At 39.4% G+C, this 18125-nt stretch overlaps 2 protein-coding genes across 2 annotated transcripts; both read left to right on the top strand.

Annotated features, from left to right (window-relative positions):
* Positions 1 to 356: 356 nt before the first annotated feature.
* Positions 357 to 2663, top strand: LOC125510925 (horcolin-like). The gene is made up of 5 exons (XM_048676214.1): positions 357 to 1118; positions 1211 to 1420; positions 1624 to 1943; positions 2011 to 2075; positions 2507 to 2663. The coding sequence occupies exons 1-4, from the start codon at positions 942 to 944 to the stop codon at positions 2051 to 2053; spliced, it is 750 nt and encodes a 249-aa protein (XP_048532171.1). The 5' UTR covers positions 357 to 941; the 3' UTR covers positions 2054 to 2075; positions 2507 to 2663.
* On the top strand, positions 2484 to 6674 carry LOC125507444. Its single transcript, XM_048672021.1, has 5 exons — positions 2484 to 2623; positions 2923 to 3036; positions 3454 to 3577; positions 5807 to 6019; positions 6103 to 6674. The coding sequence occupies exons 1-5, from the start codon at positions 2484 to 2486 to the stop codon at positions 6508 to 6510; spliced, it is 999 nt and encodes a 332-aa protein (XP_048527978.1). The 3' UTR covers positions 6511 to 6674.
* The last annotated feature ends 11451 nt before the right edge of the window (positions 6675 to 18125 follow it).

The raw sequence follows: 18125 nt of genomic DNA, 5'->3' as shown, positions 1-18125 counted from the left end.
TCATCATAACAGGGAAGGAAATGATTTAAAAAAATCAAAATGGAGCTCAGAAATTCAAAGTTTTAATTCCTGGCAAAAAATTTAATTCATTAAAACAAGGCCAAATTTTTGGGGTGTCACAGCGGCCACGGCGGGGCCTTGGGGGGAACACGATCCCGGCACACGACGGGGCGGCCAGCGGCAACGTCGTCGGCCTCGGCGATGTCGGCCCACAGCAGCCGCGGAGAGCCGGAGGAAGGGCCCGGCGAGGGGACGAGGAGGGGGGAGGGGGGGGGGGGGGGGGGGGGGGGGGGGGGGGCTCGAGGGCCGGGACGGGGAGGGCGGCGGCCGGGCTCCCGCAGCGCCCGCATCGCCAGGGGCTTCGCCGGTCGCCATCCCCACACTTAGGTCCTTGACCAGTATGCCTAGACACCTTTTAAGTTGTAGAGACTACATGTCGCCGGGCTAGTTCCTCCGTGTCATGTGTGCCATGTGTGACTCCTTTGCCAACATGGCAGTCCATGTGGTCACGCCGAGCCCTGCCAGATACAATTTGGACCAAATCTATCCGCATGACAAGTTTGTGGACTAGTTCATTACGTTTGGCAACTTAGTGAACCAAAGCAAACCTTTAGGATAAATTGGTGTACCACCAGTGCAGTTATCTCTAAAATATACTGTAGTAACAACTCCCTCCATTCCATAATGTAAGACTTTTTTTTTGACACTACACATTAGTGTGAAAAAACGTCTTACATTAGTATGTAGCCAAGCTTCCTTTCCATTTCAGGACTTGCATGCTTCCATTTCAAGGCGTGCGTTCAACTTACCCCCTTGTACCTTGGCTTATTACCATTTTTCTCCACTTGTAGATTCTGTTAGGACCCTCCGAGTTTCTGGCCGAAGTTTCTGGAACAACTGGTTCCTCTACGCAATATTCTTCTGACGTTGTAACATCCGTTATGTTTATTACCAATGCTCGTCGGTATGGACCTTTTGGAGGAGGAGGAGGAATTCCTTTTCACAGTCCAGTGCTAAGCAATGGCAGCATCGTTAGCTTCTTCGCTAATACTGGGAGGGTGGTCGACGCAATTGGTGTATATGTGAAGCCAAATGACAGGGGATCAACGAAAGAACAGGTGACAATAGACTTGCAATTAAATTGTTTTGTTCATTTATTTTCAGACTATTTAATATTTTCTGAAGTTTCGTGAACCGGATTTGCACTCAGGACCCGGTTACAAAAATTGGGCCATGGGGTGGTGGTTCAGGGAGGCCTAGTGACGTGGATGTGTTGCCACGACGTCTGATAAGCGTGGTCATTCATAGCGGTAGGGTAATCAATTCACTTATGTTTACATATAGTGATTGCGATGGTCAACAACACTCCGGTGGTCCATGGGGAGGGACGGCTAATCCTCTAGAAGGGAGCTCTCACACGGTGAGTACAAGTCTTATTAATAATAACTTCTATCAACCGTGCGTTGCTGATGGTTTAATATGCATATAGGGAGTAGTATAATTTTAATGGCGATCAATAGTTCACTACCAACAGATAAGAAACATTATTGCATCCTTATAATCTCAAATAATTATACCTCTCTACATATGGCCGTGATGATAATTAATATGCTTCACTTGTAGATTCTCCTTGGCCAGTCAGATTTCTTGATGGAAGTTTCTGGAACAGTAGGCTGGAACTCGGAAAACTCAGATGTTGTAACATCACTTTACTTTGTCACCAATACCGGTAGCTACGGACCATATGGAAATGGAGGCGGGACTCGTTTTCGAAGTCCGCTACAGAGCAATGGTAGTATTGTCGGCTTCTTTGCCAATGCTGGAGACGTGATTGACGCAATCGGTATCTATTTTAGCCCAGAGAGGGATACAATCAAACAGAAGGTACCAATTAACTTCCTGGGACTGTCCAGTGGTAGGAAGTTAAAGATAAGATTGATATGGTAGGCTATTGCATGCTACGTTGATTTAAGCAAGAAACAATTACCGAACATATTATTTTCTGTGAAGGTCGAAGGAGGTTCTGGGATTTTACATGGTATGGCCAACATAATGTTTGATGCTTCGAGAGAAAGGTAGGATGAGCTCCCACCAGTGCTCAACTGCATGTACTACGTGATAACTATGGTTGATGCAAGTGCACTCTAATACCAAGACAATTGATAGGGTACATGTCACATTGCTTCTGGGATTTCTTCAGTGATCTCCTGACTGTCCAGTCTTGAATCATGATTCGACAATGCATTTTGTTTGAAACATTATGCAAGTGCCATGCATTTGTTGCGCATTTTTTTTCGGAATCTCAGTGAGCATCACCATGAGAGCTTCCTTGAGCTTCATCTTAGGATTCTATAACGCCGTCATTGTTGCATATATACTTGTCATGCTAAGTTGAATAAAATAATCTCAACTAAGAATACTTACCCTGCATCAATGAACATCACAGTGCTCAGGAAGCAAATTAATTTCTTTGTGGTCTGATGATGGAAGTGCATGCTGTAATCAGGGTGGACATAAAATCTGAATCTAATGTCCTGGAGCATACACTACTTGATGAAAGCGTGGAGCCAACGAATCTGCCGCTAGGACTTTTACAACACATCACTGAGGATTTTGCTGATGCGTGACAAATTGGTCGTGGTGGATTCGGAATCGTTTACAAGGTAATCTTAGGTTCTAAAATCCTCAATCGTAAAAGTTTTATCACAGCAGAGCAGAACTTGGTTTAAATGCTCTTGGTTGTGCTAACAAGACAAGTTAAATAGGGTGATCTTCAAAACGGGAGCGTTGCTGTTAAAAGACTTCTGAACAGCCATACAATCGAAGAGGAGTCATTTTATCGCGAGGCTACTTTCCTGATCAGTGTTAAACACAAAAATATAGTACGGTTACTAGGTTACTGTGCCAATACAGAGAGTAAAGCGATGATAAATCCAGAACCAGGGGAAACACCAAAGTTTATTTTTGCAGAGATAAGAGAAAGATTACTTTGCTTCGAGTATATCAACAAAGGAAGCCTCGACAAATATCTTACCGGTAGGAAAATGCATGTGACATGTTACGAAGTTTATTGTAATTTCCTTATTATTCTTATTTTCCTGGCTTTTACTCTGTTTTGCTTATATAGATGAATTAAGGGGACTTAAATGGCATACCCGTTACCAAATTATTAAAGGAATTTGCAGAGGCTTGGAGTATCTTCATAAGGAAAAGGGTATTATTCACAGGGATCTTAAACCTGCCAATATACTGCTTGATGATCTTATGGTACCAAAAATAACAGATTTTGGTATATCAAAACTACTCGATGGAGTAACACACATTGTCACTAGTAACTCCGCAATTTCACTATAAGCTTGCACATATAGAGCCCACTTTTCTTTCTCACCTTTTACAAAGTTTTCTTCATGCAGTTTCATAGATAATATAACTATAGATCATACTTTCATGCAGTGGGTATTGCGCTCCGGAATTCATAAAGCATGGTCAGGTGTCAATCAAGTCAGATATATTCAGTTTGGGAGTTATAATTACAGAACTCGTAACTGGATGTAAGGGCAACCTTGACATTCAAAATGTAAGGATTATTCAACTCATAGTTCAAGCTTGTCTACCTTACTCTTTTTCAAGTACTTCAGGTAGAATTACAATGGAAGCCACATCTTGCTCTATTCCTGCATATACTGGATCAAATTTCAAACTATATTATACGTCTATACCGAAATCAAGTATTAGTAGCTCTGAAACAAGACATGTTGTCAATAAATCAGGCTATGTCCAACAGTTGGAATGAATATTACATGATGTATATTTTCATGAAGTTTGAATAAAATTATACTTCTACGCTTTTCTGCAAGATAACGGTAATTCAAAGAATATGGCTAAAATACTATTCCACCCTCTTATCAATTTAGAGGAATAATAGCTACATTAGCATTAAGCCCGGCAAAGAAATCAATCAATCTATATTATATTATTGTAGAGTATTTTCTATTGTTGCAAGTCTAAATTATAACAATATAGTACGCCATATTCATCCACAAAGCTAAATACTTCTTTTCTATCGTGACAGGTCAAGATTATGAAAATGTATCTCACAAAAAAAGATTATGAAGATGTAGACGAATGTGATTATTTATACAAAAAAACGTAAACAAATGTGTTTATTTGAAGAAATCAGTAATGCATATAACCTGTAATAGGTGGCTAAATAGTACGCGCTGTTTTTTAGTAAATAGTACGACTCTGATGAGTTGGAGAAACAATGCAACTCTACTTTACATACTAACTTTAACGATTTGTTTTAACAATAATTTGGTTTTAATACAAATTATACATGAAGTCCTAATTGAGCTAAAATTCAAAATAACTATGTGAGATAAATTACTTTTTGAATATATAAATGATAATAACCCAAACCTGAATGTGCATGCAAAATTATAGTTTCTTATAGATATATAACATCAATGTAGTTTCAGACAATCAACTTCAACATAAAACGACTCAGATGTATTAACATACAAGAGGTCGACATGAGTAGAACATAGACGAGCGGAGGCATGCATCAGCCATCGGTCACCTAGTGGAGTTAGCGGCCCTAGAAGTAACAGAGAAGCGAATGATTCCCCCGAATCAGCTAGGTGCATAGCGGGCTGATGCAAATGTGCTATGTTTGCAGCCAATTATATTTCACAAGGAAGCAAAACGATGTCTGCTAGAGGCAACAAATCATGCTGGGTATAATATGTCGTTTCTCTGTTGTGCAGAATAATATGTGGACGATAAAATATAACAAATTATGACGTGAGTGAGTCAAACAGAATGTTGTACCCCCTCTGATTTGTGCTAAAGCTACGTCTATTAATTTGGATGGAGGGAGCAGCATTTTTTATGAATACACAGTGGCATGTACACCGCCTTAGTTGTGCCAGTCGACAGGGTTAATCAGAACAAGATGCATGCATGTGAGCATCTCGAGGCATGTGATTGCGCAAAACTACGAAAACAAATGCAGCATGGCCAATGGTGAGGCAGGCAGGAACGAAGCACATGGTTTATGTATAATTTATGAATGATTATATTTATTTTTTCATGTGACATTTGTTGAAAGAATTTGATGAAAAATTAGACACAAATACATGCACGAGAAGTGGAGAAGTGAAAACTAAAACTAGTATTGGACTGTAGTTTTGCATGCCGAGCCACAGATTGCAATGCCTAAAGTCTTGTTTTATAACTAACACAATACCTACCAACAACATAATGTACTTATGAAAAGATTTTCACCAAGTATGGTAATGTTTTCTCAAGATGCGCGTATTGGTTGTAATAATTCCTAGTATTCTGAATGGTATATGCTAATGAAACGTGAGATAAATCAAGTTTGTTGGGAGGCAAATAACTATAGCCAAGAAAAAAACAATGCCAAATAAATGTGTGCATGATGGTGTGTTTTTACTACAAGTTCTTATATAATCTTGAATGTGCACATTCATAATGGTGTATCACCATCTCTAAGTTAAAGTAACAAAAATGCACAACTACAGATTGATGTAACAACAAGTCACAAATCTAGCTAATGGCGCAAATATTTGGATCACATTGCTAATTATTTGGTTGATAAGAACAATCCAAGCATGAACCCATGGTGCAAACAATAAGCTAAGGCAGGGTGAAAAAGGTAGCAATTTACTCGAGGACAGTCTCGATATCTGAGATCCTGTTGATGTTATTTGGTGGTTTTGTGTAAGTCATCATTATAAATCATTTTTATGGGTCATTATAAATAACCTTTTTGAAATGATAGGTACTTAGAAGGTGGAGGTACAGGTGGAATAAATCAGTGAATTATCCACTATTTGGATACCAGCAGGTAACTAAATGCATTGAAATAGCGCTAAAGTGCTTGTTAGACTCTCCAAAGAAGAGGCCTAAAATATCAGATATAGTCAGTATGCTTAATGCATTGGAAAATACGAATGAGCACATTAACAATGTTGGTGACTCGCTAGTTGGCCCGGTAAGCTCATAGGCTCCAAAATTTTGATTACTCCACTATTAGCTTAAAACGTACTTATGGAAGTGCCAATTTTTTCCATGCAGATAAGCCCTTACCCGTGGGAGCTGCTTGAGTTTGATAGGCTTGAGCTGAATTTTCCCTTCGAGATAAACAAGTTGATACCGTGTTCACTTCAGCTAACCAACATAACCAATGATTATGTTGCCTTTGATGTCGAAATGACAGGCTCACTGCAATACTGCATAGAGCCGGAGAAATGTGTTGTGCCGCCACGATCCAAGTGCAATATCATGGTAACACTGCAAGCGCAAAAGAGGGTGCCACATGCGATGGTGTGCAAGGACGAGTTCTTCATTATGCGGTGCGTCTCCGTGAATGAGGGCCTCGGTGCTGAGGATATCAACATAGACATGTTCAATGAGGAGTCGGGTAAAGAGGTCGATGAGGTGACCTTGAAGGTTGTTGTTATTACAGAATTATTGGTGAACTAAATTGTGATTGACAATTACAATCTCCATGCCAAAACAGACTCCATCCAAATGTGACATAAATCCTCTTTTACATGTGTGTGTAACAGTTTATCCAATTAATAAAAGATCCTTTTATGGGGGTTTTTTTGTTTAAAGAAGATTGCCTAGCTAAATATCCGTGTGTTGCTACAGAGTAACTACGAGAAATTACAATAAAGTGATGTATGTGGGCTGTAAGAGTGCCAAATCAGATGTGTATCTAGTTGAAGGAGAGAGAAGAGGAGATATATTAGAAGCAGGCTACACACTTACAGCCGGCTGTACACGAACTCTAACACCCTTTGTGGGAGAAAGTGGTGGACCATATATTAATGGTATAGTATACTAGTATGACTAACTATTGTATGAATGGATATTAGGTTGGCTATAAATGACTGTGACAACTCCATATAGCCAAGTATTGGCTATACAGCCCCGCAAAAAAAAAGTATTGGCTATACTATTAATCATGCTCTAACGTCACATGTCTGGAGCAGTTTCAAGCTGTATTGCGATAAATATTGGCGCCTTTGTTCTACTTTATTTCTGGCTTTATACCCAGGTGCATACACACACCAGCACACGCACGCACCCACACATGATCCGGCCACTAACCCATGCATGCACACATCACACCCAACCACTAATAACTCAGAGGGTGTTTGAATCCAAGGGACTTATTTTAGTCTGACTAAAAATAGTCATTTTAAGAGGCTAAAGTTTCAAGCACCCCTGACTAAAGAAGGGCTAAAACTAGTCTTAAGACTAATTTTTTTAGTTAGGGGTACCTCTACTAAAATGTGGATTAGTCCCCTCTCTCCTCATTTAACTTTTCTCCTTTAACACAGGCAAGTTCTGGATTGGAGGGTTTGGAGGATAATAAATGCTCATTAGCTTGATTTTAATCTCTTTAGTATTTGAAACCAAGCATGGGTAAGGCTAGCAAGTTTTAGTCTCACTATATTTAGTCATGAGACTAAAATGTATCCAAACACTCTCTCAACTAAACCAAGCTGCGGCCAGTTTTGTAGTTAACGGGACGTAGCTCCCCACGCGATCAGCCTCCGCTGCGCGCGCACGCACGCCTGGCGACTCGCTTGCCCAGGCCGCACACACAACGCGCTCGTCACGGCGAGGCCGCAACAGAACCGCCACGACCGCCCGCTACCTACGCGAATTCATACGCACGCGACGACAAGAATGCCAGCAAAGAAAAGCTAAATGTAAACTTCAGCAGACACCATATGTCAGAAGACGATGATAAGGAACTTGGGGACTATTCAAGACCTCAAGCTGCAATCGGTGCAAGCGTACTATAAGACTAGTCACAATAGATAGTAACATACATTAGTAACATACGCATATCCCTAGACTATGTTACTATCTTCATAGTGGGTAGTAACTTAAGGGTGATAACATGCAAAGATTCATTTATTAAGTTACAGACTCATATTGCATTGGGACATGTGATGTTACAGTAACTAGCTAAGTTACTACAAGTACCTCTCTCCTCATTAACTCATTGCCACATAAGCAAATTTGCTGAGTTGGATTCAAAGTTACTGCTGAAGTTACTCCCACTATGACTAGTCTAAGTCTCCTCACCTGACCAACTAAACACATGTTTTACTGTGTTCTTAAACAGCTCATAATATTGGATATTTGCTTAACCTGTGCACAGTGACACAAGCGTACTGCGCCATGCATTCAGCACGCTGCCCGTTCTCCCCACCCATATGGTGTAAATTAGCCAGGAGAGAGAGTGCAAGCACAAACCAGGATAGAGAGCCCGCGGAACATGCAGAGACAGTACTGATCTACTTGCATGTGATGTGACATTGTGGTTGGGGCAATGCGTTTTGGTAAAGGAAAAAAGCTGATCTGCATGCATGACGACATTTCCTTGAAGAAGAAAAACAACCACATGTCGACAATCCTCGGAGCTTTACGTGCATCCGCAAGAACCGAAGCAGTGTACTTAATCTGTTGTTCCTGTTTGATATCTGCTTAAGTTTGTGCTTGCATTGCTGTTCATACCACGAGTTTTCTCGGGCAGTGCTTCAACTGTCCTCATGTTGTACAAATTGAACATTTTTCACTTTAATTTCCTCGGTGTTGCAAGAAGCTGTTCTTTTCTGCCGTTGCAAGATCTCATTTCCCTTGTTTTCCCACCCTTTGCAGGAGGCACATCGGGATCGACGAGATGCTGAAGGAAATCAGGACAGCCTTGGGAAAATGCTCCGATCACATGTTACCAGGACCATGAATCTGAAAGCCTGCACGCTGGAGCCCTTAACATCAGTCCAACACCTGGAAAGGATCGAGCCGGATCAACTGGCTCTTCAACAACACTGTCAGTCGAGTCTGTCCTTGGCTCACGACGCCGTTGGCAATTCCTGGATTGTCCAAAATCCTGATGCCGCTTCAGCTTGAGCACGAGCAGTTGCAGATATCCAGGCTACACCTCCATCTGTATTCAGTGCTAGAGATAGAAATAAATCAGTTGTGTGAAATATTGAAAAACTAATGGGGACTCGTATATATTCGTCTGCAAGTATTAGTGAAGATTTGAGAATCATATCTTCTGTACTAAATGACTAGTAGAAATTGACTATATGGACTCATTAACTGTTCTCTCTGCTTTACTTATATAACTGAGTAACTGACAAAGCTTTGGCCTTATAAATAGTTTACTTAATGCTCATATTTGTTGATTATCATTTACACATTGTCCATATCCATATGTATGTTGTGCTATATATTGAAAACTAGTGTCAACAAAAATGTGCACATTTGTGAAGATTTGATTGATATCCACATTTCTTTTAATGAATTGCTAATAGAAAATGATCAACATAAACAACTCGTCCCTTGTAAATATCCGCTCTTGGCTAATTTAGTAAAAATATCACAATTTTTTTAAAAAATTAATGCTCATATTTATTATCTTTCATTTGCATCTTGTCATATGTATTCAGTGCTAGAGATACAGTGAGATATTGAAAAAACTAGTGCGTACACATATACATTTATTTGTACATATTTGTGAAGATTTGTGTTGCACATCTTCCATGGAACCAGAACGTAAACGTGTTCTGCAGATATACATGCATGGAGATTTTCAAAATTGTACTAAGACAGCAACAATTAATTTGGATGGGAGAGGATACGTTCTTTTATATCTTCCGAAATGAATGGCTTGCAGAAGACCAGACTCGTCTTTTTCATTTACATTAGACCGGACTTGTCCTTTGTTGTTATTTGATCTCCGGTTAATATAACAAGACAAAGTTTTTGCCTTCCTAAATATTTTGTTTTAATGCTCGCATTTATTAACTTTCATTTACATCTCGTCCATATGTATTCAATAATAGAGATGTGAAGATATAAGTTGTACCACTTTATTTGCAAGATTTGGAACTCACTCTTCCCTAATAAAACTGGAAATTCATCTATATAAAGGACTCATCCCATGTAATTATCTTGCATCTCATCATGTCTAAACTTAATCTAGGATTACATATTCTTGTCATATATGTTGTTTTCATTGCTCACCAAATCCATGGAGGTGGATTGCATCCAACCAACCGAAAGGTAAACGTGTTGTTCCTACAAATTTGAGTAATTAGTAGTTCGAACCAAGGGGTGATATAGTAGTTTTTTTTTTCGAAACGGATGGGGTGATATAGTAGTGAAAATAGAAAGGATTGTTCATTCTATAGAAAAAAAATTAATCCGTACCAAAAGAAGGTGAAAATAGAGAAATGCAACTATGTGATGAACTACAACCATTTCTCTCATAGCGAAGGTGTAGGAGTTTGGAGTATAGGAGTTGCTGGGGTTATTCGAACTGGATTTTCTTATAGTTTCCTAATTTTCATCTTTGTACTATGTATGAGTGGTTTTTTTATATGAATGGCAAATCTGCACGGGTTGATTGCCACAAAGGCATGGGCATAGGGCTGGTGCCTCTCAGATTCGATGCATGGTACATGATTGGCTGATTTTACACATTATAGTTTATTTTCTAGTCTTTAAAATGTATATTTTGTACTCTACATGTTTCATTTTAAGCTATGCGTATTTAGTTTTACCTTTAAAATGTATATTTTGTGCACGGAAGGTTTTTCAGTCACCCGCTATAACTATTTAAGCTATGCATATTTAGTTTTCCCTTAAAATGTATATTTTGTTCTCCACATGTTTTATTTTTTTTAAGCAACAAAAGCCGAACAAGCAATATCTGGATTGCATACTCACTCTGAAGCCTTACAGGCATGGTATGCACATGCTTCTCCATCAAAAAATTCCAATGACATCGTTTATGTGAGTCACTCTATCCTGGAACTTTTAACAAGCCAATGTTTTCTTACCATCACTTTCAAAGTTTTTAACTTTCTGCCTTCTACAGTTTGCGACACATAGGACACATCCCAGTAGCTATTATGGACTTGCTGCTACAATGGATGTGTACGGACACAATATCAGTGCTGGTCATATCATAACATCTATTTGGATTGCTAACATGGAGGGTGATCCAAAGACAGATGAGAATGCAATTTGGGTCGGGTGGCAAGTAAGTCGTAATTTACATATATTATGATTTTTACAGATTGTAGCCATCTTACCATCATTAATTTGGACGTACTCGATGCCATTTATAATGCTCTTAATGACTCTTCAGTTTCTTCCCAGGTTGACCCAAAAAAATATGGGGACTCACATACTCACTTCTTCACGAGTTGGACGGTATGTTTCTGCCTTTTCACTCAAAAACTATGTTCCTCAACTGTAGCACACAAAGCTAGAATATCTAGTGACCATATAACTTTGTGTGAAACAGAGAGACACATATCATACAGGGTGCTATGACATGGACTGCCCTGGTTTCCAACTTGTTAAGGGGTCAAAAATCGCTCCAGGTGGCACAATACAACCAGTCTCTCATGTTCATGGTGTACGTCAAAAGATTACAATTAAAGTGTTTAGGGTAATTAATTATATCTTGCTTGTATACTTTCCAATTGTAAGCATATTGATCATAATGATCTAATCACATGTTGCTGAATTTGTGGCATACATTACTCAAATTGCTTCTATTTCATGGCAGGAAAAATCCACGGGAAATTGGTGAATACACTACAGCTTCAACAAGGCCCCAACACCAGTGGGCTATCACCCAGCAAAATTGTTTGACAAGTTATGGAAGAAGGCGACCCAAATTTCAATTGGTAGCGTTGTTGGGGGGAGTCCGTCTATCCCATCCCCTCCAATGGGTAGTGGATTCTTGCCGTCTGATAAAGCTGCATTAATCACAGATATTTCACTCATTAGGGAAGATGGCAGGATGACACCTTTTACTGTGAATACAGACAGGTTACAGAGTAAGAGTAGTTGTTACTCTATCTCACCTATCCAAGGTGCAAAATGTTCCTATGGAGGTCCAGGAGGTTGCTCCCGCTAGCTTAAGTAGATTTTACTCATATAAGTACATTGAATTTGGCCATGTCATGCGCCCATCTTCCTAATCTCCTTTAATTCTCTTTTATTAGGGATGAATCCATTTAATTTATCCACATCGTGAGTCAATCTTCCTATTTTTTTTCAAATATGGATGAATCCGCTTAATTCAAGGACGCCATGCGCCGGAGGCCCGGAGCCTTGCCTTCCTAACTCCTTTAATAACGTCCGTGTGCTAGAACCTTCATCGTCCTCCTTTAATTCCGTTTAGTTTACCCTTCCCTCATTATCTCACATGGCCGTGTACATTAGTACATTGGAGATCGCTAGTACGATTCTGGAGAGCATTTTTTTCCTTCTATTTTCCTGGACTGCAGTCAGCCCGTCGGGGTGTGTGTTTTAAACGGGCTACAACTAAGATATAAGATGGGCCACAACGACACAATACGGGCTGTGCTCGACGGATCGTGCGTGCGTGTGTCATATGTCCCCAAATTAGTACCACCTCACATATATATCTTAAATAGAAAATAAAATCACCGCGGGACGAAACCAAGAATATCACCTTGCTTTATTAGTAGGTATAGATATAGATATAGACTAGCACACAAGCCCGTGCGTTGCAACGGAAAAAATTAATGTTTTGTGCAAGCATAATGTTCCATAGCACCAGATTCACTATGAAGAACATGCTGCAACGCAGCATCCTTCTACAAAATGAACATAAAAAAATACGATGCATTTTACCCTTTACATATTTTCTCTGTCGAGCATAATCTCGCACTAATTTCATTTAAGTATCATGCTTCCTTTAATTACCATGACGTCCTCACCCTTTTTAGTCAGAAATCAAATCTTTCTTTTTCTAATTTAATAGCCCAACACATTGAAACCGACATATCCTTCTTTCTAATTATCCTACCTTTTTATCTCAAATCCTTCATTTAATCAGCCTCATCTATTTGAATGTTCTATTTATTATGACCACAATCTTTCTTCAATTATTTCACCGGTTTACCCATAATCCTTTCTTTAATTAGCCACATCTATTTAAATATTTTATTTAAGCCCACAATCCTTTCGTTAATTAGCTCATTCGCTTAATTAGCTTGCCCTAAACATGAGGGCCGCCACTCGTATATTTAGAGCGAGTTGGGATTTGTAAATGTAAATAGCGCATAGGTCGTTGGTTGTTACATTAAAGATCCTAACAGCTGTGTTCAATTCCCATAATGTTTATTTATTTTGACCCAATTTTTTTCACAATCTCTCTGAAAGCCCATAAAAGGCTCATCCACATACAAGTACCTGGCCCAGATCGCTTAGCCTGTGTACGACCTGACAGTACCAAACTTTAGCGTGCACTCAAACCAAATGAAAAGGACTAAACTAAACCAAGAATACATATTCCCTTTAATAGTAGGTATAGATATAGACTTTATATTCTTTTTGGGAGTGTCTACTTTTTCCCTTTCCTTTTTTCTTTCCTATTTTCTTTTCTACCACATTCTTGTGACAGGCTCGACGCATGATGGTAAGATCCCCCCTTATCTAATTTATTTTAGCTATAATGTTCTCTTCTTTCTTTTATTGCATGTTTTTTTTATTTTCTTATTTTTTTCGTTTTTATCTACTTGTTTTGCTTGTTTGGTTTCCTTATTTTTGTATTTATTTTTTATTACCTTTATACTTTTTTGTTAGATACGCAAATATGTTTTGTAAATCATGAATATTTGTTTTTTCATACCCGGGAACGTTTGATAGCCATGGGCAATTTTCTAGATATATGAACATTTTTTACATTTAGGAATAGTGTTCAATAATTTGCTACACGCTTCAATCATAAATGTTCAATACTTAAAGTAGAAATATGCTCATGCTTTCACATGGTAAATTTCATGAATGTATAACCTAAAAATAGAAATACTATCCACATAACAAAACACCTACTGGTAAAAATACACCTCATAAATGTTTTAAAATACATGCTGCAATAAAAAATTAAGTAAAAATATTTTTTGGAATAAATAAACAAACCAAAAATAAAAGGCAAAAATTAAAAAACAATATTGCTTTTTTAGGCAAAACCACACACTTTATTACTCAATAACAAGGTTTACAGGTATTTTGTTGGGATCAAAAGGTTGACCCAACCAAGTATGTCTTCCAATACCTAGAGTAGCAGCATGTTTTGCGAGGCAATGAGCCTCAAAATTGAAATTTCTATGCTCATGAACTAAAATACATTTGTCAAGCATATTCTTCCGATCTATGAATTCTTTGATGATTGCACCATATGGACCAGCTGCTTCTTGTTCTATGTCTTTGATCACCTCTTGACTATCCGCAACTAAAACAACATTTCTCAGTGTTAGGTCTTCAGCTAGTGCTATACCCTCTCGGCAAGCTAGAGCTTCCATTATATATAGCTGGGTTTGATATATTCTCCACCACAATCGCTGAGGCTCCAATGTATGTTCCTTGCTCCGTCCTGCAGATCGCAGCAGCAGCTGCTGCCCTTCTTTCGAATCTACTGAAAGCTTCATCCACGTTTATTTTTGAACATCCCCCAGAAGGCGGGATCCATCTCTGAGTCCTGTCATGAGGCGGTACTGGGCCTGGGAGCCTTGGAGTCTTGATTGACTCAAGCTCTGTTATAAAGGATAACACAAACTGTTGGATGGAGCGTGGGCTCCGAAAAATGCTTTCGTGGATAGCTTTCCGTCTCCCATATCAGATTGCCCGAAGTGTAACTATCATCCTTATGAACTCTTCATGCGGTAGTAGATCATTCATCGCAAAAAGCCAGTTTTTTGCTGAAGGTTCGGTGCATGTCGCCATGCTCTCTGTGATGCTCTCATCGCACAGTGCCCAAATGCATCTTGATGTAGTACAATCCAGTAAAGAGTGCCGCCAAGAGTCCTCGCATCCACAAAGAGCACAGCAGCTTGAATTTGATATGTGCCGGTGTTGAAGGAGATCTGCGGATGGCAAAGATTGTTGTGCCAGCCTCCAAACAAAAATTTTGAGTTTCGATGGTATTAATAGGTTTCAAAGCTTTGTCCATGACCGAGCAATTTCATGATTATCAGAAGATCCCTGGATCCCATCTAACCAGTTCTCTCTTCTGGTTTTTGTGTCAACGAGCATCCGATATTACTTTTTTTAGACAAAAAAATATTCGAGAAAAAGGCTTTCACCCTGTTATATTGATATAGCAACCACCTGATATAACAAAGAGAAAAAGGGCACAGGGAACAGGGCACACCAAGAAGGGAAGGAGAAAGACTAATTTAAAGGGATATGATCTTTACACAGCCGAGAACATTTTGATTTGGATTGGTTTGGGATTTCTGGGTTGATGGTGGCTGGGATTATTGGTGCCGCCCGAAGGAGTTGTGGATCTTCTATACTACTATTAAACAAGCAAGCATTATCTTTTCTAAGTGCACTCCGGTTAACGTACACGCAACTAACCAAAACAATTAGAACCTCACGATCGTCTCAATTCATTTGGATCTAACCGTTAAGATAACAACCAAATCTCAGCAAAAGTACGTTTGGCAATTTTGAGGAACGGACGAAAACTCTGCCTGCCATCCAAGGGACGAAAGATTCATTTGGCAACCACGTGATTCTATCCCCAATTAGCGCTAACCTCTCACCTAATCTCATCATAAAATTAGCGCTAACCAAAATTTAACCACGCGTCCCGGTTCTCGCCTTCCGTGTCTGCTGTTGCAGGCCGATCTGCTTGGCCCTGATGCGACCCACGCGCCCGGCCGCCGCCAGCGCCCGGCCGCCGCCAGCGCCCCGTCGCCCCCATTCCTTCGCCACTGTCGGCCGCCGGCTCGGCTCCTCCGCTAACGGCCCATGTCCTCACGGATCCTTGCATTGCCGCCACCCACGCTGGCACGCAAGCAATGGTCCGAGCGCCGCAGCGCCAACCGGGGCCTCGCCTGCCTGCTCCCCGCTGCGCCACGGGCACACGTGCCAGTCCGAGCGCCGCTGCACTACACGGATGCAGACCTCCCCGCTCCACCTCCTCTTCGGTTGATTCTTGGGGTCAATCACGACGGACAACTGATATGCATGTTGCTGAATTTATTGCGTGTTGCTGTGTTGAGAACTCTGCAGGATGGCATCACCTGCGGGGTCACTTGCATCCACTTCTTGCCGATCACCGTCCCGAGGATGTGAGAGTGACTGGCAAAGCCACTCGCCGTTCCCTAAATCTGGACACGTGATGCTTCCCGTGATTGTTCTACTTGGCTCAAGGTATGTATGTAATTAACTTATTGTTTCTATTGAGGTGGAAGCTGTAAATGATTGTCACAACTCAGTCCTAAATTATTCATCGCTCGAGCAGTTGCACGGCCATCTTCCTCCATGGGACTTCAATGCTTCCTTGCGTTCATCTCTATGAACATGTGCAACTTGTCCAATAAATTGCCCCAACTGGTTGTATTTAAAACTCCAGCACACTGTTGTAAATTAGACATTACCATTTCTTTGAAAGAGATTTTTGTAAATTCTTATATAGGACTATGCTCATTGATTCAGAGATATATATTTCCGAGAGTTTCTTTTGCAGAGATGGAAATAAGTATTTGTGATATTGTTAGGTTCCATTTTTGGGAATCCTTAACACACATGTGGATTTTTTGCAATTAGAAACATTGTACACTGTATTATAAAGATAGGTTCTATGACAACAATCCAGAAGCTGAAATGATTTAATATATAGACCAAGTCCAGGACATAGTTCAGTGGATGCGATAAAGCACTACAAAGTTACATATAGAAATGATTATTTCCAAGATTTCTATCAGCATGAACTTGAGTTAATATGGAAAGTGCTCGGCTATGTTACTATGCTCTTTTCCTCATCTCCTTTTTTAACATGTTACAATAGTAAATTTGAAAGGAAATTTATCTTTTTAAGTCTTGTTTAAAAACAGGTGGCTTGAATGACGCAGCCACTTACATGAAACTGGATATGGTAAAACTTGCATGCTTGTCCCGATTTATTTTGAATTTGGGCAATCTCTATATGGTTTTCTGACTGATAATAGAAGGCAAGGTGCACACGTATTTAAAGTTTGCTTCTTGCCTCCTTTTGATTTAAGTGGAAAAAAAAGCACGGGCCAATTTGTAATACATGTATTTCACAGAACTCATATGTGTATATCCTACCAGTTTTACGTTGCTCTGTCACTTCCTTTCATAGTCAATTACTCTGAAACCATAGAGCATCCAACAATGTTATAAAATTAGATTTTCCAATTAAATAAATGTAGAATTTGAAGTTCAGGGGATCTGTTTTGAACAAGCACACAATGATTGTACAAGAAATTCAGAGATACAGAGATAATGACTAGCTATTGGAAATACTCATTTTCTGTTTTTTTAGCTGAATAACAGAATAATGGATAGTGGTGCTTCCTCTCAAACAAGGTCGACTGAAACATTATCTAGCTAATAAATTTATGTCTCATTAAAATTTAGTTCACATTTAGGACTATGCCTTTTATTACTCCCTGCCAAAGGATGAAAAACAGTGTATACATTTATGATGTAAAGAACTGAATTACAAACTACAAACTTCATACTTGTAACATATATATTTGCTATTTTTTTTATAAAAGCATGCTCATTTTAGTTTACTTTCAGGTTTTCAGTTAAGGCTGCACTTATAAAAAGACGTGCGAAGACTTGGACTTGTGATTCTGTTTCTTTTTCATTTTTTGTGCCCTGTTGGTAATGAAATACTATATGAATCACATTTCTTATATGTTCCTTTTTAGTTTTGTGCTTTCATTTGTAAGATCATATGGCCGTTTGAGGCAACTGCATGTATATATTGTCGATGTTACACGTGAAAATCCCTATGCTTCATTTTTCTATGTAATATCATGTTACAGAATATCTAAAGCGTGTGCTAGAAACCCTTTCATGCATATGACCATGGACAAGAAATAATATGCAAGCAACAATATCTAATATATTTGCTGTTGCTTCTAGATTGCAAGTAGTTACATTCTTTCCTGAAATTGTCATGTAAGTTCTTAGTGGCTGAGCCTTATGTAATCCCAAGAGTGGCAGAGGCACTTATTGGGTCACATAATTATTATTTA

This window comes from Triticum urartu, chromosome 5 (assembly GCF_003073215.2).
Source record: "Triticum urartu cultivar G1812 chromosome 5, Tu2.1, whole genome shotgun sequence".
Taxonomy (NCBI): domain Eukaryota; kingdom Viridiplantae; phylum Streptophyta; class Magnoliopsida; order Poales; family Poaceae; genus Triticum; species Triticum urartu.
This window is presented reverse-complemented; position numbering and strand designations above follow the sequence as displayed.